This window comes from Drosophila innubila, assembly GCF_004354385.1.
Source record: "Drosophila innubila isolate TH190305 chromosome 2R unlocalized genomic scaffold, UK_Dinn_1.0 1_C_2R, whole genome shotgun sequence".
In the NCBI taxonomy this organism is placed as follows: domain Eukaryota; kingdom Metazoa; phylum Arthropoda; class Insecta; order Diptera; family Drosophilidae; genus Drosophila; species Drosophila innubila.
The window spans coordinates 11,351,477-11,371,149 of NW_022995374.1; the positions used below are offsets into that span (position 1 = coordinate 11,351,477).

The 19,673-nt window shown below is 44.4% G+C and overlaps 7 protein-coding genes across 10 annotated transcripts; 4 read left to right on the forward strand and 3 right to left on the reverse strand.

The window, feature by feature from the left end:
• Positions 1–278: 278 nt before the first annotated feature.
• Positions 279–1,129, reverse strand: LOC117783112 (PRKR-interacting protein 1 homolog). Its single transcript, XM_034620316.1, has 2 exons — positions 896–1,129; positions 279–840 (listed from the first exon to the last, which is right to left on the reverse strand). The coding sequence occupies exons 1-2, from the start codon at positions 1,067–1,069 to the stop codon at positions 343–345; spliced, it is 672 nt and encodes a 223-aa protein (XP_034476207.1). The 5' UTR covers positions 1,070–1,129; the 3' UTR covers positions 279–342.
• Positions 1,130–1,442: 313 nt separating this feature from the next.
• Positions 1,443–8,154, forward strand: LOC117785956 (protein clueless). Of its 3 annotated transcripts, XM_034624247.1 has the most exons (7): positions 1,443–2,010; positions 3,213–4,350; positions 4,410–6,699; positions 6,769–6,894; positions 7,046–7,261; positions 7,341–7,552; positions 7,621–8,154. In XM_034624247.1, exons 1-7 carry the CDS (start codon positions 1,845–1,847, stop codon positions 7,835–7,837), a joined length of 4,365 nt encoding a protein of 1,454 aa, XP_034480138.1. In that variant the 5' UTR covers positions 1,443–1,844; the 3' UTR covers positions 7,838–8,154. The 3 variants fall into 3 exon arrangements, with proteins under 3 accessions (XP_034480138.1, XP_034480139.1, XP_034480140.1); XM_034624248.1 differs by lacking the exons at positions 1,443–2,010; positions 3,213–4,350 and having other exon boundaries at positions 5,015–5,019; positions 5,116–6,699; XM_034624249.1 differs by lacking the exons at positions 1,443–2,010; positions 3,213–4,350 and having other exon boundaries at positions 5,015–5,019; positions 5,218–6,699.
• Positions 8,155–8,670: 516 nt separating this feature from the next.
• On the reverse strand, positions 8,671–10,369 carry LOC117785958 (ubiquitin carboxyl-terminal hydrolase calypso). Its single transcript, XM_034624250.1, has 2 exons — positions 10,168–10,369; positions 8,671–10,104 (listed from the first exon to the last, which is right to left on the reverse strand). The coding sequence occupies exons 1-2, from the start codon at positions 10,310–10,312 to the stop codon at positions 8,873–8,875; spliced, it is 1,377 nt and encodes a 458-aa protein (XP_034480141.1). The 5' UTR covers positions 10,313–10,369; the 3' UTR covers positions 8,671–8,872.
• A 99-nt stretch (positions 10,370–10,468) lies between these two features.
• On the forward strand, positions 10,469–10,983 carry LOC117785872. 2 transcript variants are annotated; one of them, XM_034624131.1, is made up of 2 exons: positions 10,469–10,669; positions 10,770–10,983. In XM_034624131.1, exons 1-2 carry the CDS (start codon positions 10,538–10,540, stop codon positions 10,878–10,880), a joined length of 243 nt encoding a protein of 80 aa, XP_034480022.1. In that variant the 5' UTR covers positions 10,469–10,537; the 3' UTR covers positions 10,881–10,983. The 2 variants fall into 2 exon arrangements, with proteins under 2 accessions (XP_034480022.1, XP_034480023.1); XM_034624132.1 differs by having other exon boundaries at positions 10,470–10,639.
• Positions 10,984–11,214: 231 nt separating this feature from the next.
• LOC117785874 lies at positions 11,215–11,738 on the forward strand. The gene has a single exon (XM_034624133.1). It carries the CDS (start codon positions 11,524–11,526, stop codon positions 11,704–11,706), a length of 183 nt encoding a protein of 60 aa, XP_034480024.1. The 5' UTR covers positions 11,215–11,523; the 3' UTR covers positions 11,707–11,738.
• A 533-nt stretch (positions 11,739–12,271) lies between these two features.
• Positions 12,272–13,935, forward strand: LOC117785871 (lipoyltransferase 1, mitochondrial). Its single transcript, XM_034624130.1, has 3 exons — positions 12,272–12,922; positions 13,037–13,498; positions 13,565–13,935. Exons 1-3 carry the CDS (start codon positions 12,311–12,313, stop codon positions 13,733–13,735), a joined length of 1,245 nt encoding a protein of 414 aa, XP_034480021.1. The 5' UTR covers positions 12,272–12,310; the 3' UTR covers positions 13,736–13,935.
• A 1,390-nt stretch (positions 13,936–15,325) lies between these two features.
• On the reverse strand, positions 15,326–18,886 carry LOC117785043 (tyrosine-protein kinase Shark). Its single transcript, XM_034622930.1, has 6 exons — positions 18,697–18,886; positions 18,516–18,592; positions 18,027–18,443; positions 17,436–17,969; positions 16,117–17,317; positions 15,326–16,061 (listed from the first exon to the last, which is right to left on the reverse strand). The coding sequence occupies exons 1-6, from the start codon at positions 18,770–18,772 to the stop codon at positions 15,568–15,570; spliced, it is 2,799 nt and encodes a 932-aa protein (XP_034478821.1). The 5' UTR covers positions 18,773–18,886; the 3' UTR covers positions 15,326–15,567.
• Between the last annotated feature and the right edge of the window lie 787 nt (positions 18,887–19,673).

Here is a 19,673-nt window from a genome sequence, read left to right on the forward strand (position 1 = left end):
CACCTTACATACATGTATTTTAACATAAGATATGCGAATCGTGAATCGTACTATAAACATAATACAAGCAAACACTTAATGCAAAATCACATAATTTCCAAAACGCTTCTCTTATCACCAAAGCTGCTTTATAACGATGGCCTAATATGATGATAAAATACAAAATAAAATGCAAACGATAATACGCCAATTATGATTACTGTGGCAATTTGTATCGTTACACAAAATATGAAATGGTTAATACATATACATACTTAAAATGAATAAAATCACACAACTTGTTTCACTAATAAACCATAAGCTATATTTATTTTCATTTGCTGAAAGATTAAATGAATTAAGTCAAGATTCTTGCTGCACTGCATCAGTTTCAGTTGCAGGTTCCGCATTTGTTGCTGGCGGATCTGTCTTTTCATCTTCTGTCTCCTTATCTTTGCTTTCCACAATGTCAGGTGCAGCTGTTTTCTCTGGTTCTGCCTCCGATGCACTTCCACTGGACTCACTCTCTGGCTTCGTATCTCCATTGGACTTTTGTTCACGGGGTCGTTTGGCACGCTGCTTCTTCTTTAAACGCTTTGCACGCTTCTTGGCTGTGCGCTCCTCGGCAAGTCGCTTATTATCATCTAATTTCTGTTGAAAGGCATCGTCGGCGGCCTCGCGTAAACTCTGGTTTTGTATATTCTTCTGGCGCGCGTATTCCTTGCGTCGCAAATGGCGATAGACGTGAAACTCTCCGGATCCGGCGCCAGCACTGCTACCCATCACATTCCGTACAAACGTGGGTACCGAGGACATGTAGTCCCGTTCACGTCGTTGCTCTGGTATGATAACTGGCTTCTCCTGTAATTCATTGTTCGCTTAGCTAATGTTTTAACTGAGTAACAAGTCGACTTACAGGATTTTTCATCAGCTTTTCTAGTTTTAGCCGTTGCAGGTCTGTCGCTGATTTGAGAAACGGTCCCACTGGCTTTTCTTTTTCCCCAGAATCACTGCCGTCTGAGTCTCCATTCTTTTTTTTCTTTCGCGGCTTGTTTTCCGTTTCTTTAACCAAATTTTTAATCAGCGACATGTTTGTTGACAAAAAGAGATGCAGTTTATTTGGCCATTCGCGTTACTAAAAAAAGTTGGCAGCACTGCTACTACAGCTGTGAAAATTAGGGATGTGAGAGTTCTAATGAAATCGATTTTTTTTAAGCCAAATCGCCCAGCTTTTGGGGGAAATTTTAGGAACTTCGAAAAATGATTTCTTCAAAAAAAGAAATGCATCAAAAAATTGAGAAAAATCTAACAAAAATTCTGCAAAAATTAAAAAATTCTAGCTCAAAAATTAAAATTTGGAGATAAAAAAGGTACAAAAATTCAGAATACCTGTTTTCGGAAATGTTCTTATTTTTTTAAGTAAAAGAAATCAAACCAGATCGAAAACTTTTAACGGATGGGCAACCCTCAACTTACAACTGATTTTCTTTCCACTACGACTGTCGAGTTCCAGCCGCAAACAACGCGTTAATTTCTAAATTAACGAATCAAAACCGTAACTCGTAATGTGCTAATGCTAACGTAGCCAAAGATATAATTGTCATATGTTTACGAAAAGCCACACGGACAATAAATCCCCGTTTATATTAGATATTATAATTAAAAATCAAAATCACGAACGCGCAATCGGTTTGAGCGCAGTGAGCAGAGCAGAGGAGCGGAGAGCAGAGCAGAGAGAGAGTAAGCAAGCAAGCAAGCAAATAGCAGCAGTCGCCAGAGCAGCGTAGAGTTGTGTAACACAGCAACGTGAACGTGTAATAGAATTTGGATTTGGTTTTTGTGTGCGCTTAAGCAGAAACAGCAGCATGGCGCTCGAGATTGATGCAAAAAATGCGGCGGCGACTGGTGATGCTGCTGCCACTGGTGCCACTGGCAAGGCCAAAGCCAAGGAGGCCAAAAACAACAACAACGTACCCGCAGCCGGCGAAAAGAACTTGGTCAATGGCGGCAGCGCCGCAACGAAGAAGAAAGGTGCGTTAACTATGACATTTTCGATCAAAGCCCCCCACCCCCACTGCGTCCTCCTTCTCTCATCCTCTTTGTCATGTGCGTTTAAAAACAGTGAACTGCATTAACTGCCACTGCGAGTGCTTAAGTGTGATATTTGCAAAGAAAAACGCCAATCACATAACAATTTTACGTTACGTAATGTATTTTTCTATATTGCTTTAAATGCGACTCTGCCTATTGCTGGGCGCTATTGTCGTTGCCCCCAACGAGCACCAGCAGCGGCTGCGACTGCCGCAGCACCGCGTGCGTTTCAATTGCATTTGTGTAAGTGGGAGTTGCGTACAGCGTACAACAGTGTGCGTGAGAGTAATTGAGTTCGTGTGTGTGTGTGTGTAATTTTTTTTTTTAACATGACCACGCACACATGCGTATGTTTGTAATGTGCATACATTTGTCGTTGGCCGATGTTCATTAACCCCCAGCAGCGAAGGCGCCCAGAGTTTTAAATGTTTCTTTAACCTACAATTACCACGTGCTTGCCACTTAAGGCATGCAAATGCATGCAACAAACAAATAATTACACGGACACACACATGCACTCTCTCACGCACACGCACACAATTCCACTTGTCAATTATGTAAATCATGTTTTTTGAATATGCTCTCTCTTTGGGCGGCTGTTCTCTTTCTTTCTCTTTTGGTTTGTTTATCAAATCATTGCTGACTTTGAGTTTTTGAGTTTGATGTAATTTTATTATTTACTGATGATATTAGCATGACTCTGTAAAAATGTGTTCTCTGATAATTGAGATTTTGCCTGCTGCATTTCATAGAGCTCTGAGACAGGCGGTTGCCTTATCAGCGCGTTGTTTTAGTTTTGTTTGCTTCTTTTTCTTGTTTTGTTTTACAACACACATGCATGAGTAAATACATACATGTGTATGTGTGCGTTTATGGAGATGTGTGCGTGTGTGCTAGCAGCCGGTTACAGTGAATACAAAAAGTAAGCGTACACCAGCTTTTTGTTATGTAACAAGTAAGCAAAATGTAGGTGAGGTCGGTCTGTTATAATGCCGGCTTTCCTTGGGATCTATATATGTACATGCAAATTAATATGATCTTTAAAAATGTGCAATAGAAAAACTCAAAAAAATATACAAACTTGAAATATAAACTCTTGATCCCAATTAGACTAACAAATTTTTTGTTGTGTATTTTCGCAGGCAAGAAAAACCGCAACAAAAGCCCGCCCCAAGACGCAGTCTCTGTGGAGAGTGTTGCCGCCCTGAGCAATGGACACGCGGAGAAGGTTGCGGTCAACGGAGACGTTGCCGCTGATGCCAATGCCAATGTGTTGGGAGACAAGGAGGGCGAAGTGAAGAAGTCGCTAGCAGAGGGCGGAGAGGGATCAGTGGCAGAGGGAGAGGCGGCAGCAGCAGCGGCAGATGATGTCGATCTGGATGCATTGCATGATGTGGGCATCACGGTGAACATTAGCAGTCCTGGCTCAGATGTGCTCTCCGTGCAGCTGTCGAGCATGGAGCTGGTGCAGGAAATTCACCAGCTGCTGATGGATCGCGAGGAGACGTGCCACAGGACATGCTTCTCCCTGCAGCTGGACAATGTGACGCTGGACAACTTTGCCGAGCTGAAGACGATCGAGAATTTGGATCAGGGATCCACCATTCGAGTGGTTGAGGAGCCGTACACAATGCGTGAGGCGCGTATCCATGTGCGTCATGTGCGCGATCTGCTCAAGAATCTGGATCCGGCTGATGCCTACAATGGAATCGATTGCACCTCGCTCACATATTTGAATACGATCACACAGGGGGATCTGCTGGACAAGAAGCGGACACGTCCCGACTCGGTTGACTGCACTCCGCCGGAATATGTGACGCCCGGAGTGCGTGAGCCACCGTTGCTGCCACTCCATCCGAATATTAAGAACGCCAAGGGACCACAGGCGCTCAAGGTGCTGACCACATCGGCGTGGAATCCGCCACCCGGTCCACGCAAGCTGCATGGTGATCTGATGTATCTGTATGTGGTCACCATGGAGGATAAACGCTTTCACATCTCTGCCTGCTCCAAGGGCTTCTACATTAATCAGTCGACAGACGATTCATTCAATCCAAAGCCAGACAATCCCAGTCACTTGAGTCACTCGCTCATCGATTTACTCTCTCACATTTCATCATCGTTCCGTCGCGCCTTCCAGGCCATCCAGAAGCGTCGCACCATGCGTCACGCCTTCGAGCGTGTGGCGACTCCCTACCAGGTGTACCAATGGGCAGCGCCACAATTGGAGCACACCGTGGATGCCATACGTGCCGAGGATGCCTTTAGCTCCAAGCTGGGGTAAGTACATCCTTGAGCATTATCGATGAATCTAGTTAATCCCTCTGTTTTTCTTGCAGCTATGAGGAGCACATACCTGGACAGACGCGCGACTGGAACGAGGAGCTGCAGACGACTAGGGAACTGCCAAGGAAGACACTGCCAGAGCGTTTGCTGCGCGAACGTGCCATCTTCAAGGTGCATGGAGACTTTGTGACGGCGGCAACTCGTGGAGCGATGGCCGTCATCGATGGCAATGTGCTGGCCATTAATCCGGGCGAGGATGCCAAAATGCAGATGTTCATCTGGAACAACATCTTCTTCTCGCTGGGCTTTGATGTCCGCGATCACTACAAGGAACTTGGCGGCGATCATGCCGCCTTTGTGGCGCCACGTTACGATCTCCATGGCGTGCGCGTCTACAATGCTGTGGATGTCGAAGGCCTCTACACCCTCGGCACCGTTGTGATTGATTATCGTGGCTATCGTGTCACCGCACAGTCCATCATACCCGGCATATTGGAGCGGGAACAGGAACAGTCTGTTGTCTATGGCTCCATAGACTTTGGCAAGACAGTCCTCAGTCATCCCAAATATCTGGAGCTGCTGCGTCTGGCGGGCAAGCATTTGAAGATATTGCCACACTCGGTGCTCAATGAGCGGGATGAGGCCGTCGAGCTGTGCTCCTCCGTCGAGTGCAAGGGCATCATTGGCAACGATGGACGCCACTATATACTGGACTTGTTGCGCACCTTCCCACCAGATGTGAATTTCCTAAAGCTCCAGGATGTGCAGCTGAGTAAGGAGCTCACCGAAATGGGATTCCCCATTGAGCATCGCCACAAGTTGTGCTGCCTGCGCCAGGAGCTGCTCGAGGCCTTCATTGAGGATCGCTATGTGACTTTCATACGCATTGCTGCCGTTCATCTGCAGCAACTGAATGCCAAAAAGCAGGCATCCGCATCCACATCCGGCGAGAAGGAGCTGCCTGCCATTGCCGAGAAGCAGGAGGAACAGGCGGAGGAAGTCAAGGTGGTAGAGGCGGAAAAGGAGAAGGAGAAGCCACAGAAGGAGGAGTCTGCGCCGAGTGCCAGCGAGACCAAGAGCGCCGAGGCCATGGTGAATGCCATACGCGAGGCCCAATCCAATGTGGCCGTCTCCAATGAGATCCAGGCCGCTGAGGTGGTCAAACGTGCCTGTGCCGCTGTGGGCTCGCTCAAGGAGAAGGAGTTTGACTTCCGCTTCAATCCGGACGTCTTCTCGCCAGGCATACGCCACATTGATGGCCCTGACGGCGGCGTACAGTCGCTGGCCAAACAGAAGCGTCTCGTTCAGGATGCAGCTGAATTTCTGGTGCTCAAGCAAATCCCCGCCTTCATCAAGGAGCACATGGCTCACTCGTCGCCGCCCATCGATGGCCAGAGCTTGACCGAATCCCTGCACAGTCACGGCATTAATATACGCTACCTGGGCAAGGTAATCAAGATGCTTGGACAGATGCCCCGCATGGACTATCTGCATCGCATTGCCATCCTGGAGCTGATTGTGCGTGCCACCAAGCACATTTACTACACATACATACAGAGCACGGAGCCAATGCATCTGTCGGCTGCGATCAGTCACTTCCTCAACTGCCTGGTGACCACGGGACCAGTAAATCCCGCCGTCAGCAGCGAGGATGCGCACAAGAAGCAGACGCGTCAAAATGGTGGTAAAAACAACAAGAATAACAAGTCGGACAAGGGATCCAAGCCCCAACAGGCAGCTGCCTCACAGAGTGGCAATGGAACAGCTGGAGGAGGCAGTGCCTCATCCAGTGGATCAAGCGGCTGGACACTGATGACGCCACGTTCGCTGTGGCAACAGATTCGCAAGGAGGCAAAGACATATTGGAACTGGGATCTGGACTGTGATTCGATTGAAACAGCTGGAGCCAAGTATGGATTGCTGCGCATCTCGTTGTTGCGCGCTTTCTGCCTCAAGGTGGGCATCCAGGTGCTGCTCCGCGAGTACAACTTTGAGTCGAAGCACAAGCCCACGTTCGGCGACGATGACATTGTCAATGTGTTCCCCGTGGTCAAGCACATCAGTCCACGTGCCACAGATGCCTACAACTTTTACACCACTGGCCAGACCAAAATCCAACAGGGCATGCTTAAGGAGGGATACGAGCTCATCAGCGAGGCTCTCAATTTGCTCAACAATGTGTTTGGCGCCATGCACCAGGAGAACGGATCCTGTCTACGCATGCTGGCACGTCTCAGTTACCTGCTGGGCGATGCCCAGGATGCTCTGGCCATCCAACAGCGCGCCGTCATCATGAGCGAGCGCGTCAATGGCATCGATAATCCCTCAACTATTCTGGAATACGTAAGTGCATAGAGATTATATTCTTCTATTATGATGATGATCATGATGGTTCTTTCTCTCTTTCTGCAGGCACATTTGTCACTCTACTCCTTTGCCAATGGTCATGTGGGCATGTCGCTGAAGCTGCTCTACCGTGCACGCTATCTGCTGGTGCTTATCTGTGGCGAGGATCATCCCGAGGTGGCTTTAATCGATGTGAGTAGTATTTTAATAAATTAGTATCTGTCAGATACTATTAAATGAATTTAGACTATCATTGGAAAAATGTAATGATACCAATGATCATTACTTCCATTTACTGAAATAGTATTGATTATGCTTATAACGTTTCCTAATCCATCCTCAGAGCAACATCAGCTTAATCCTGCATGCGCTGGGCGAGTACGAGTTGTCGCTGCGTTTCATTGAGCACGCACTGAAGCTGAACCTGAAGTACTTTGGCAACAAGGCCATGCATGTGGCAGTCAGTTATCATCTGATGGCACGCACTCAGTCCTGCATGGGCGACTTCCGCTCAGCGCTGAACAATGAGAAGGAAACCTACTCCATTTACAAATCACAGGTAAGCTATATACAACTCTCTCTTGTCTCTCCTTGTGGATGCCGTTGCTAACAAACAAGTTGCTTTTGGATCTTAACAGCTGGGGGAGAAGCACGAGAAGACGCGCGAATCGGCGGAATGTCTGCGTCTGTTGACTCACGAGGCTGTCGCACTTCAACGCAAGATGAACGACATCTACTCCAATGGCAAGCTCACCAGCGATCTGCCACCTATTCATATAACACCGCCATCGATGGGATCTGTTCTGGAAATGCTAAACACAATCAATGGCATTCTCTTTGTGCATATCAGGTAGGTCTGCTATTTGTTTCCCGTCTGTTCAGATATAAATCACATATTATTTCTGTTTTATTTGTTAGCCAAAAGGACATTGTAAAGGTGCGCAGTGAGATTGAAAAGCATTTGAAAACGAATACCGAAGAGAACGAAATTACGGATGCTCTCAAAACAATTGTGGCATCGGCCAATAATAATGATAATGCGTCAGAGACTGAGCAGCCAAAGGAGGATGCAAACGCAGCCACGAGCCAGCTTACAAATGGCAGCGAAGAAGCGACCACGACGGCTTCCAGCTGAACAACAGATTCGCAAACATATTACTATCAAACAATGCAAGCACAGCAACGACAACAACAACAACAGCAACCACAACAATAAGAATGCATCATCAAGAACAAGAAATACCAATAATAATAACTTGAAAAAGTAATGAAAACAAAGATAAACATAAGTCACAAAATAGTCAACTGTTGTCCAACGTTTGTTCGTCAACGTTGTTTCATTTTCTTTCGTGGACTGAGCTAAATTCGTAACAACAAAGTGTTTACACACCAAACAACCTACAAAGAATAACAACAAATAAATGCATAATAGATTATGTTACATTTTCTAAAGGCTGGTCTTATACTGCTCACATTTATCGTTAAATATTATGCATAAATATATAAAAATATGTACGCCATATCCTTAGAAGATATAATGGCTTTAAATCATTTTAGCTTTAGTCGAGTCAAAAACAAAACTATCAAGCATCCATCTAATCATCACCAGCTAAAGAAAAGAACAAGTCAACGAGATAAACAATTGTCATTGTCTGTAGTACGCAACATATTTGTTAAACATTTGTCTGGCCGACAGACAAATGCCTATTATTTTATAGTTTATAAACATTATACATTACAAATGAGGACATACTACACACATATACATATATAGCTAGTATGCATTGTTTTTGTTTTGTTGTTCAATTAACAACAATATTTACATGATTTAAGCTGCGCTTAACTGAAACAAAAGGCAGCTGAGAATTGAGAATACCAGAGTTGAAAGCTAAGAAAAAAGGTTCTCATCTCTTTTTTTGTTATACAATTGTCATATTGATATATAGAAATATATATATACACACACGATTTGGGTCCTTTAAATGCCAAGAGGACTTGAAACATTTAATCACATGAACAAAATGTTTTTTATTATTAAAAGAATGATCAAATAAAATCAAAAATGCAGCAAGATGAGTTTTAAATAACTAAACTTAGTGGCTAACTAACATAATTAATTATACTATGAAATATTTAAATTAGATCATATTTGAGTTGCCTATGGAATAGTTCATTTGCGCTTTCTGCACTTGTTGCGTCCCTTCCGCCTCCGTCCGGGCGTCTTAACCGGCGACTTGCCATTCTTGGGCGTCTGCGGTGTTTGTGGCTGTTGCTGCTGCTGGGACTTGGTGGCACCTGCATTGGCGCCGGAACTGGTAGCAGAGGTGTTGCCCGACGAGCCGCTTTGTTTGCTTATGCGATTGGCAGCGCCTTGGCCACTAATCTTCTTCGAGGGCAGCAGATGTTGACTGACCAGCTCGCCGAGCACTCCCTGATGCGCCAGCATGGAGAGGAATGTGCAGATGAACTTGTCGTAGTTGTGAGTGCGACGACTGGCGTCGACTTTGAACATTTGACGACGATCGTTCTCATCAGCCAAGTGCTGCTCATTGATGGCTATTTCCGTGTCCAGATTCTTGAGCAGCGACTGCAAATCTCGTGCCGTAAATGCGCTTGGTTCTAGCAACGTGGTTGGCGTGTCTGGACGCTGTTGCTCATCGCGTTCACCTTGCTCATCGGCCTTCAGCAGCTTCTGCAGTGTACCCGACACGATGGCCTGATTGGTGCGCAACATCTTCAGCTTGTGGGTAATGGCAATCCGTCGATCGGGCACAACAGCCATCAGGTTGAAGCGTATGTCCTGCTCACCCGTTGCAATGCCCAGCCGATCGGCCATCACGCGTCGAAACTTGTCAGTCCAATCCTCATGATCCTCCCAGCAGCCATGATTCATAGGATAGGGTTTCAGTCCATCCAGCTCGAATAGTTGTCCATTGATAGGCACAAAGCTGACAAAGTGAAATGCTTCGCCCGTGAAACGGCAGCTCGCCACCCCAGCTCCAGTCCGCTCCAGACGACGACGTGCCTGTGGCATTGCATGCGAGTTGTGGGCACAGGCCAACTCTGGTGTATTGCCAATGGCTAAACCTTTATTCTCCGGACTCATGCCTTTTGTGTGGACCTTGAGGCGACTGAGAGTCTCGCCCAATTGCAGATTGTTCTCGTTGCAGTTCAGGAGAACGGAAAGGAGGGCATGAGTGGCACAGCTGTTGGGCACTACTTGCTGGGCAAAGAATATGCTTGATATGGCTTCTTCATCCTTGACAAATATCTCTGCCGTAGTCTCAACTATTTTGCGACGAGCCCGGCGCTCTTCGATCCAGCGAAAAAGAAAAATGAATCCATATGGACTTTCAATGGGTTTTTGCAAGTCGTATACTTCCTCTACCTGTACATCATGACCTGCAACGACACTCTGTTGTAGTAATAAATAAGTCCAAAATATTGCAACCACAATTAACTTACAGCCAAAGTCTTCCAGCAACAAAGTAAAAAGACCCGGATCCGATTCCAGTTCTAGCCAGCCGTCCGCCAACTGCGCCATTGGTAGCGCATTGTTGTGGCCGGCGTTGCCTGCTGTGGCGCTGGTACCGCCGCCTACAATACTCATAGCCGGCAAGCTTTATAAATGGGTTTTATAAGCACAATTAAAAAATTTGTTTTTTCTGCGCCGCAGTCTTGTGAGTGGCAGCACTAAATGCATTGCAGTTCCATGTGAATGGCATTTTACACAAAATAATCTGGCAGCACTACTTTGTATCTACAATCAGCTGTTTTGACGTAACATTAGCTCAATAATTTCTTGTGTTCAAAAACTGTTTAATAAAATAAAATAATGCGTCCAAATTTAGTTTTGTTGACAAAACGTATACCGCTCATACAGTTTCGTAAGGGCGGTCTGGCAGTGGCCAGCAATAAGCCGGGCCCCAGTCAGCAGGCAAGTTCAGGGGAAACAGGAGGCAAAAAGGTTAACTTGATAGCCCATTTACTACAGTAGAAACCAGTTGTGAGCTACCAATAAATAACAGAATAATGTTATTAACGTCTGTTTTCTGCACTTTTCACAGATTACGGATCAAACGGCCATCGAGGATTGGCAGCTGCCAGCACGTTTTGCACGGAAACCAATTGATCCATTGGAGGCAGCATATATTAATAATGGCGGCGTACCGAATTAATAATATATGTAGTTTACAAAACGCTAGAACAGCTGGACTTTAAATAAATTATTGCAATACCTAAGGAATCATTAATAAACGAATTGTACTGTATTGCTTGTAACAGCTGTTTTGACATTCACATGCATACGCAGACTGGCAAACATATGTTTATCATGTAAAATTCGAATGAGTTTATTAAATTACAGCAAGTAATTCGCACAGATACTACCAAAAGCAGTATCATTTAATTTATATATGTACAACTGTCTGCTACCGATCACTGTTAAGTGGGGAGCATCTATGTTAAGTAGGGAGAGCTGAGAGAGTAGTTGGAATTGCCATTCCGATTGGTTTCAGTGCTTATCTTGCGCCAATGTAAAACAGACGTGATTCTTCGTACATTCAATATTTACCGTTGTGTCTGCCCTTGCAGTGTGTTTATTTTGTGTTGTGTTACACTACCCCCCGCCACCGCCCTGTAGTCGGTACAGACAAAGAGCGGAAAATTTTCAATATTCAAGGCAGTAAAAAAAACAACAAACTTTTACAATTTAACGTTAAGCATTTTTGCTTAATTGCGTAGTTAAAGTTTGTGTTTATTTTTGGCCAAAGCAGCGTGCTGGCCTAAATTCCTGTTGACCGTTTAGAGCCTCATTTTTGGATGGGTGTGAAGCGTAGTATGCAAGTGAACTGGTGCAGCAACAAGGACTGTTTGGGTCTCCGTAAGCGTGTCTGCGGATTGCATCAAACCTGGAAGTGGCTCCATCAGACTCCCGCCCTCCACGAGTATCTCATCTCGGCCAGCTCGGTGGCAGCAAATACACCGAAAACAACCAGGTTCTAAAGTCCAAGCCAACCAAACAACAATAAAAGCAATCAACCAAAAGGAAAAAAAAACAACAACAACAAAACAAAACGACAAAAATAAACAAGAGCGAAAAAGAAACATTAAATAGCTAAAATAGAAAACGTACGCTACAGATAATAATTAATACAACTAACACACTTATGTGTAGACATAGACGTAGACGGTAGACAAACATATGTATAGATATAGTCGCATATAGATTCAACCTAACCACAAAGAGAACAATAACGCAACGGAGGCCCGTTAAAAACCTGCCCAAAAAAATATATCACATATAGATAGCAGCTGACGCTGGCGTTGACCTTGTTTTTGTAACAACGGACACAAGAGCAGCGTAAGTGCATTGCCTTGAGAGAGCGCGAGAGCGTAAACGAGGAGAGAGTGAGCGAACAGAGAGAGAGAGAGAGCAGGCATAGCAACAGCAACAACTGACTTCCTTGTAAGCGCTCAACAAAAACAGAAACAGCAACAACAACAACAACAAAAGGGACTGCAACAATATTGCCGTTGTACGTAATTGTGCAATTAAAAACGTAGCAGCTGTTAAATATTGAAGTGCTTATTAAGCGACTTATTTAAAATGGCTTTGCTCTTACGTCGCAATTCGCTTCAAGTGCGTCTGCTGCAACGTCTGGGAGCGACAACGTCGACGTTGACTGAAATCACGCGCCTTGTCTCGACCAATAATGATAACAACAATGTAACTGCAACAACAAAGTCGTCGCCGACAGCAACAACAACAGCTGGCAATAAATTGCAGTCAAAGCGTATTAATCTGGCTGCAGTCGCCGACGCTGATATCAAGAAATCTGTATTCATATCGCAATCGCATGACATCTTTACCAATCTGGCCCTGGAGGATTGGCTCTATAAGAACTTTGACTTTGGCAATCATCATGTATTGCTGCTGTGGGCCAACGATCCGTGCGTTGTCATTGGCCGTCATCAGAATCCCTTCACCGAAGCCAATGTCTCCAAGCTGGTGGAGCGCGGCATTACGTTGGCCCGTCGGAATAGCGGTGGTGGCGCCGTCTATCATGATCGCGGCAATCTCAATTGCACCTTCTTCACGCCCCGCGAGCGCTACAATCGTAAATACAATCTGAATATTGTGACGAGGGCCCTGTTCCGTGAATGGGCCATCAAGACGGAGATCAACGATCGCGATGATATTGTTATTAAAAATAAAAAGGTATGACCTCTAACTGACCCATTAAACGCTTCGCTGATAGTTCCATTTTCATTAAATAGTTCTATGTACAATTTCACATTTATTAAGTGCTTTTCCTATATATTTCGGTTTCAGATTTCGGGCACAGCCGCCAAACTAGGACGACCCAATGCATACCATCACTGCACCATTTTGGCCAGTGCCAATAAACTGCATCTGGGCGAATCTTTGGTCAAGGAGCCGGCCAACTATATAAGCCGTGCCACCGCCTCGGTGCCATCGCCCATCCGCAACCTGGTCGATGTGAATCGCAGTGTGAATGTTCCACAGTTGCTCTCCGCCGTTGGGTATGAGTATCTACGCACTGCGGCGATGGCTTTGGAGGATGGTGGCAGCGTTCAAACGATGAAGCAACGTGGCTTCCAATTGATAAATCCCACAGAGAAATGGTTCCCGGGGATCGAGGAACTGCGCAGCAACTACAGCTCCTGGGATTGGGTTATTGGCAAGACGCCGAAATTTACGGTCGAAAAGGATTTGGAGCTAAAGGACGACGACCGCGGCATGAAGCTCAAACTGAGCGTCGATGTGGAAGCCGTAAGTCTCAACAGATCTTAAAGGTACCCTGCTATCTGTTATCTGATTAATCTTTTCCCATTGCAGGGTCTGATGGCCAAAATAGGCATACAGCTGCCGCAGAGCGATCAGCTGGTGCCGGTGGTAACTCCGCTCCAGGGTCAGGCCTATAACGAGCAAAATCTGAATGGCATTATTGACGCCCTCAAGATGGTCTCCACCTCGAATGTTCAGCAGGCGATGAACGGTTCCATTTGAGTTTTGTTTTGCTAACGGATGCCACACATACACATACACATACACACATATGTAGTTGCTGCAGTGCCTCTGATTTAGCCATATATAGCCATTATATATATACTACCATATTCTATATACCTGAACTAATATATAGCATATAAGAGCATTAATATTTTCTATATTTTATATCAAGCGATTTGCAATAAATACCGTTACATTAAATGTAAAACTTAATTAAGAATGGAACTTTGAATGGAAATATCGATGTACATCGATGATTTACAGCTCGACATTGACGTTGATCGACAGGTGGCACAAGATTCGATTTATCGATGTTCAAAATGAAAACTTTTCGTAAAATATCATGCCAAATTGAACAAGAATTTTGAATTGTAAAGTTAACCAACTTCAAACTTTCATAACTTTATCAAAACTTAACCAATATTCAAGCGGAATGTCATTTTGTGAATTGTAAAGTTACTAGATCCGGAATGTCATTTTTTGACCATCATTTCTGCATTTTCTAACATATTTGACGATTCTAAGTCCATATACCTTTGTCTTTGAATAACTTCATCAAACCGATTTTCAAGCGGAATGTCATTTTGATCATGATTTGGTCTCAAAATTACTTCTGCATTTAAATTTTTAAAAACTGGAAAATTTGATATTTTTTCGATTCTAAGCCATCTAACATCCAATTTTCCATACTTACCCCTTGACATTTTTTCAAAAACTTTGATCTCTCATAACTTTATCAAAAATGTACCGATTTTCAAGCGGAATGTCATTTTGATCATGATTTGGTCTCTAAACTACTTCTGAACTTCAATTTTTAACATCAAAAAAAATTTTAAAATTTTTCGATTCTAAGCCATCTAACATCCAATTTTCCATACCTACACCCCTTGACATTTTTTCAAAAACTTTGATCTCTCATAACTTCATCAAAAATTAACCGATTTTCAAGCGGAATGTCATTTTGATCATGATTTGGTCTCTAAATTACTTCTGCATTTAAATTTTTAAAAACTGGAAAATTTGATATTTTTTCGATTCTAAGCCATCTAACATCCAATTTTCCATACTTACCCCTTGACATTTTTTCAAAAACTTTGATCTCTCATAACTTCATCAAAAATTAACCGATTTTCAAGCGGAATGATTTGGCATCTAAATTAATTCTGCATTTAAATTTTCAACATCTAAAATATTTGATATTTTTCGATTCTAAGCCATTTAACATCCAATTTTCCATACTTACCCCTTGACATTTTTCAAAAACTTTGATCTTTCATAACTTCATTAAAAATTACCAGATTTTCAAGCGGAATGTCATTTTGATCATGATTTGGTCTCTAAATTAATTCTGCGTTTAAATTTTCAACATCTAAAATATTTGATATTTTTCGATTCTAAGCCATCTAACATCCAATTTTCCATACTTACCCCTTGACATTTTTTCAAAAACTTTGATCTTTCATAACTTCATTAAAAATTACCCGATTTTCCAGCGGAATGTAATTTTGATCATGATTTTTTTTTTTTTTGCTAAAATTCGACCTCGTCGTTTTTATAAAACAGCACATAAAAAAAAACAAAAATTAGTACATTTGTAGTATGTATACAAAATTTATTGAATAAAGATTAATTGTTATAATAATAACAAATATAATGTAAGGCACACTTGTTCGCTATTTGACACATTGATAAAAAACAATTGATATTATGGTACATGGTAGATAATAATACATTAGAAATTGGAATTAACCAAGCCAACAATGAATACATGAAGTAAGTTTAGGAGAAATTGCACATTACAGATAGAGAAGACGGGAGAAGCAGGTGCTTTAGATGTGCACCGAGTGCACCAGCTCTGGAAGATTCTGATAGTCGGGATCGCGGCTGAAGAACTCCATGAGGTAGGCAAAGGTTGGCCGCTCCTTGGGATGATGGTTCCAGCAGCTGTGCATCACCGCATAAATGTAGGCTGGACAGATCTCGGGTTGGGACAATCGATGTCCATTGTTTACCAGCTCGATGGCATCCACGTTTAGTTTATCGCCGTAGGGAGGTGCGCCCAGTGCAAACATCTCCCAGAGCGTCACACCAAATGACCAAACATCGCTGGCATGCGAGAAGATGCCATTGTTGAAGCTCTCCGGTGCATACCAACGTATGGGCCAGCGTCCTCCCTGGGTGAAATGATACTCATCGCTGCCGGCGCTCAAGGAACGCGACATGCCAAAGTCACTAATCTTCGCCTGCTGCCGGGAGGTCAACAGAATGTTGCGTGCTGCCAAATCCCGATGGACAAAATGCTGTGTTTCCAGATAATGCATGCCTACAAAATACAACAATAGTTAGTTGAAAACGGAGCAACTGCATCATTGACTTACCACAGGCAATTTGTGAAGCCCAGAGCTTCAGCTCATAGTTGACCTTCAACTCATCACTATGATCGATTATGTATTGGAGCATGGAGCCTAGAGGCGCCAGTTCCTGGACCATCATCAGCATATCGCCCTTGGAAATGCCAATTAAACGGACAATGCACTTGTGCTCCAGCCGCATCATGACGGATGCCTCGCGCAGAAATTCCTGCTTGTTTATGGCCTGCTGCTCCCCATCCCGCAGCGTCTTGATGGCAACCTCTTGGCGATTCTCCGGCGCATTCGGCCGCCTCAGCCAACCCTTGTACACAGATCCAAATTCGCCGGCTCCAATTTCCGTGTCCAGCTCCAGTTGATCGCGATGAATGAAGAATCGCTGCTTGGCTGCCTCCAGATCGGCACTATTGAGTCCAGATCCAGCTGCTCCCTCACTGCATTTGCTATGCAGATAACCAGCCATTTCACTCTCCGTGGAACCAGTGGATACCATGGAGTCAAGGCGTGATATTGGCGGCTGCTTAAGCGGCTGATCCAGCAGCATAAGCACGTCCATTGTGGGCAAATATGGGCATCCATTGGCGGCACGCTCCCTCTCAATGGCCACATCGCTCTTCGTGAAATACTCGACTTCGGCGTCAGTCTTGTGGGCAATGGGCGGTAGTTCAATGGGCGTGTTGTTCCGCGGCACATTATACAGCTCGCCATCGTCCACATTAAAGTTGCTAAAGTCCGTGGAGAACGAGAGATTCTTCAGCATAGGTGCTGTCACGTGCAGCTCCTCAGGGACGACACCGACGACGCTGCTCTCGGAATCGCTGCGCTTGTTCTTGGATTTGCTCTTGCGCAGACTGTTCATGTCGAAGAGACTCTTCTTGGGGCTGGTCAGACGCAGCGAATTGAATATGGAGCTGCTGTTCTCCTTCTGTTTCTTCTTCGCTATCGTCAGAGCGGGCACATGAGCATGTTGTTGGTGCATCGCACTGGTGCCTGGATGATGGGACAATCCTGCATTGGGATCGCTGCGAGTGTCGCGTGGCTTGTGTGTCGCACGCGGTATGGTGGCAAACGAGGGCACCTCCGGCTTCGGCTGCGGCGGCACAGGGTACTTCAGGCTCACCGGCAGGCCGTAGGAGAAGCGCATGAAGTGCCCCACCAAGTGCTCCAAGCTGGGCCAATACGGACCATCGTCTATGTACAGGAATTTCGACTGGAATAAAGAGAAGGTGTGATATAGTAAACCGACAAACAAAAAATCGGAATATACTCAAAAATAACATGTAAAGAAACCAACATTAGGATGGAATGATGTTTTTCTAAATGCTTACCCCGCTGGACTGCAGTTTGATGCCATTCTGATAGAGATCTGCCTGGGAGATGCGAAAGTTCTTGGCCACCTGATCGCTGAGCAGGGTCAACACATAGCCCGAGGCGGCCGGCGACTCGGAGTAGCGGACCAGAAAGCAGCCGGAAGTGTCCACCGTCTGTCCCAATGCGAGTTGCTTGCGCTGCAGTTGACTGGCGAATTGCATGAGTATATCGATGGCCTCGTCGCGTTTCAGGGTGCTGTGATACCAGCTCTCGCGACTGCTATTCGCCGGCGGCAGTTTGTAATTCAGCAGAAACTCCTCGACGGCCGTTTGACCCGCTTCCTTGGCCAGATCAAAGGGAAACTCGCCGGAACTGGTGCGTGGCAATAGCGGAGCTTGGGCGGAGAGCAGCACCTGGACCGCTTCAAGATTACCATGTTTGGCCGCCTCGTGCAATGGCACATATCCATTCTCAATGTTTCTGCCCTCAACATTCGCCTGGGCGGCAATAAGCGTGCGTATAAAACTGGCGGGTTTCTGGCGGCAGGCGTACTGTTGAGGATCAGAGGATTAATGGGATACTAGGACATCGAGACTATTACAAATTACATGCAGTGGCTGACAACCAAAGGAATCTGCGCTGTTCACTTGAACGCCCGCGTCCAATAGTAATTTGAGAGTGTCCTCGTTGCAATGAAGCGCGGCCAGATGAAGCGCCGTCTGTCCATCCTGATTCTTGGCATCGAAATTGCGATAGCCGCATTTGAGCAGCTCAAAGACCACTTTGCTGTCGTTCTTGCTGGTGGCACGATGCAGCAGATTAGTCACGCCCTGACTGCGAGTGTTGTGAGGCGGCGGATCGCCAGGCAGCGGCACCGTTAGCTTAGTGATAAGGCCATTGGGCTCCTGCTGATAATAGTCAACGAGCGTTTCGAGGCCATGTAATATCTTTGTCTGGCCATTGTCATCAATGGAGAAGAAGGCATCCTCGCCATGACGTCTTATTTGATAGTGACAGACCTCGCCCTATTAAATACATATGTATGTATGTACAACATTTACAACCTGTTGTTGTTGTTATTGTTGGTTATCGCTTACCTGAAACAACAGACTCAACACAAAATCACCAGCTGCTGTGCTGCTCTCGCGCACCAGGAATGTCCCATCCTCGTAACCTGTGACAATTAGTATAATTTACAGCGACAATTGATCAAACAGTTCCCCCGTCTGCCATCTTCTCCCCCTCTCCACATCTGAGGCTAGTCTCGTATTTACGCACCTTGTTTAAGGAAATCATCGGCGTCTTCGCGTGTCAAGCGGCCGTGAAACCATTTAATGTGTTCATCACGTGTCATTATGCTGCCATTTAAATCACATACATTTATTGTAATACCGTTTAACTAGTAAAATAAATAAAAAGACACTTATCTTCTCAATAACAATTGTCAGCAGCGCAGCGCTGCATACGAAGACTAATCGACTATTAGTCATCGTGATCGCTAGCTGGTTATGGAGCGAGTACGAGTATCGAAATCCAGCTAATCGATATTCATCACACAAGTGGCAACGCCAAGCTCGCATTTAGTTGGCCGTTGCCAGACAGAAGTGCGCGTACTGTTCAAAAAGGCAGCATTCAAATAAAACTCAATTTTCAGCTTAATTGATCGCAATTTCTTTTATCTTTAATGTTTTTTGTTTTTCTTTTTTCCAATTTAAGTTTTTTTTTAGGTGAGAATGATCTACTAAGAACACAGTATTAAATTGTGGGCGATTATGATTAGTTGGTTTTCTTTTGTGTCTCTCATTCTGTTCAATACAGTAAAAATTATAATTTGTTTTTACTTTTAGGTTATGTGAGAATAATCTTAATCTTAAGCATTTAAAAAACGACTACAGACTATGAAAGAAAAGTTTAAATTATTATTAAATATAAACATTCAATGTCAGAAATGTATGTTTTGCATTATTTTAATATTGTAACTCTAGATATTTAAATGTATGTTTTTATTTATTTTAGATTTATGTATTTTTATAATGTACAAAAAAGCAACGCAAAACAATTTGCAGGTATTTTTGTTTTATCCATTTTTATGCTGATGTTAATTTTGTTGGTTCTTGTAGTAAGTATTGTGGCAACTTAATAGACTAACGGTAGATAGCTACATAAAACAGTTACACATTAAGCATAAGCAGCAATCAAACTGATCTCAACCACGCCCACATTCACGCTCCCATCCCAAAACTTATCAACTAAAT

Bases quoted from the DNA above. Each gene is read 5' to 3' on its own strand.
- LOC117783112 (XM_034620316.1), bottom strand. From the start codon at position 1,069: ATGTCGCTGATTAAAAATTTGGTTAAAGAAACGGAAAACAAGCCGCGA. The intron at 841-895 runs GTAAGTCGACTT...AATGAATTACAG, and splicing joins AAAAGCTGATGAAAAATCCT to GAGAAGCCAGTTATCATACC.
- LOC117785956 (XM_034624247.1), top strand. From the start codon at position 1,845: ATGGCGCTCGAGATTGATGCAAAAAATGCGGCGGCGACTGGTGATGCT. The intron at 2,011-3,212 runs GTGCGTTAACTA...GTATTTTCGCAG, and splicing joins CGCCGCAACGAAGAAGAAAG to GCAAGAAAAACCGCAACAAA. The intron at 7,262-7,340 runs GTAAGCTATATA...GGATCTTAACAG, and splicing joins ACTCCATTTACAAATCACAG to CTGGGGGAGAAGCACGAGAA.
- LOC117785958 (XM_034624250.1), bottom strand. From the start codon at position 10,312: ATGAGTATTGTAGGCGGCGGTACCAGCGCCACAGCAGGCAACGCCGGC. The intron at 10,105-10,167 runs GTAAGTTAATTG...GTGTCGTTGCAG, and splicing joins GTTGCTGGAAGACTTTGGCT to GTCATGATGTACAGGTAGAG.
- LOC117785872 (XM_034624131.1), top strand. From the start codon at position 10,538: ATGCGTCCAAATTTAGTTTTGTTGACAAAACGTATACCGCTCATACAG. The intron at 10,670-10,769 runs GTTAACTTGATA...CACTTTTCACAG, and splicing joins GGGAAACAGGAGGCAAAAAG to ATTACGGATCAAACGGCCAT.
- LOC117785874 (XM_034624133.1), top strand. From the start codon at position 11,524: ATGGGTGTGAAGCGTAGTATGCAAGTGAACTGGTGCAGCAACAAGGAC.
- LOC117785871 (XM_034624130.1), top strand. From the start codon at position 12,311: ATGGCTTTGCTCTTACGTCGCAATTCGCTTCAAGTGCGTCTGCTGCAA. The intron at 12,923-13,036 runs GTATGACCTCTA...TTTCGGTTTCAG, and splicing joins TTGTTATTAAAAATAAAAAG to ATTTCGGGCACAGCCGCCAA. The intron at 13,499-13,564 runs GTAAGTCTCAAC...TTCCCATTGCAG, and splicing joins TGAGCGTCGATGTGGAAGCC to GGTCTGATGGCCAAAATAGG.
- LOC117785043 (XM_034622930.1), bottom strand. From the start codon at position 18,772: ATGACACGTGATGAACACATTAAATGGTTTCACGGCCGCTTGACACGC. The intron at 18,593-18,696 runs GTGCGTAAATAC...TAATTGTCACAG, and splicing joins CGATGATTTCCTTAAACAAG to GTTACGAGGATGGGACATTC. The intron at 16,062-16,116 runs GTAAGTCAATGA...TGTATTTTGTAG, and splicing joins GGCTTCACAAATTGCCTGTG to GCATGCATTATCTGGAAACA.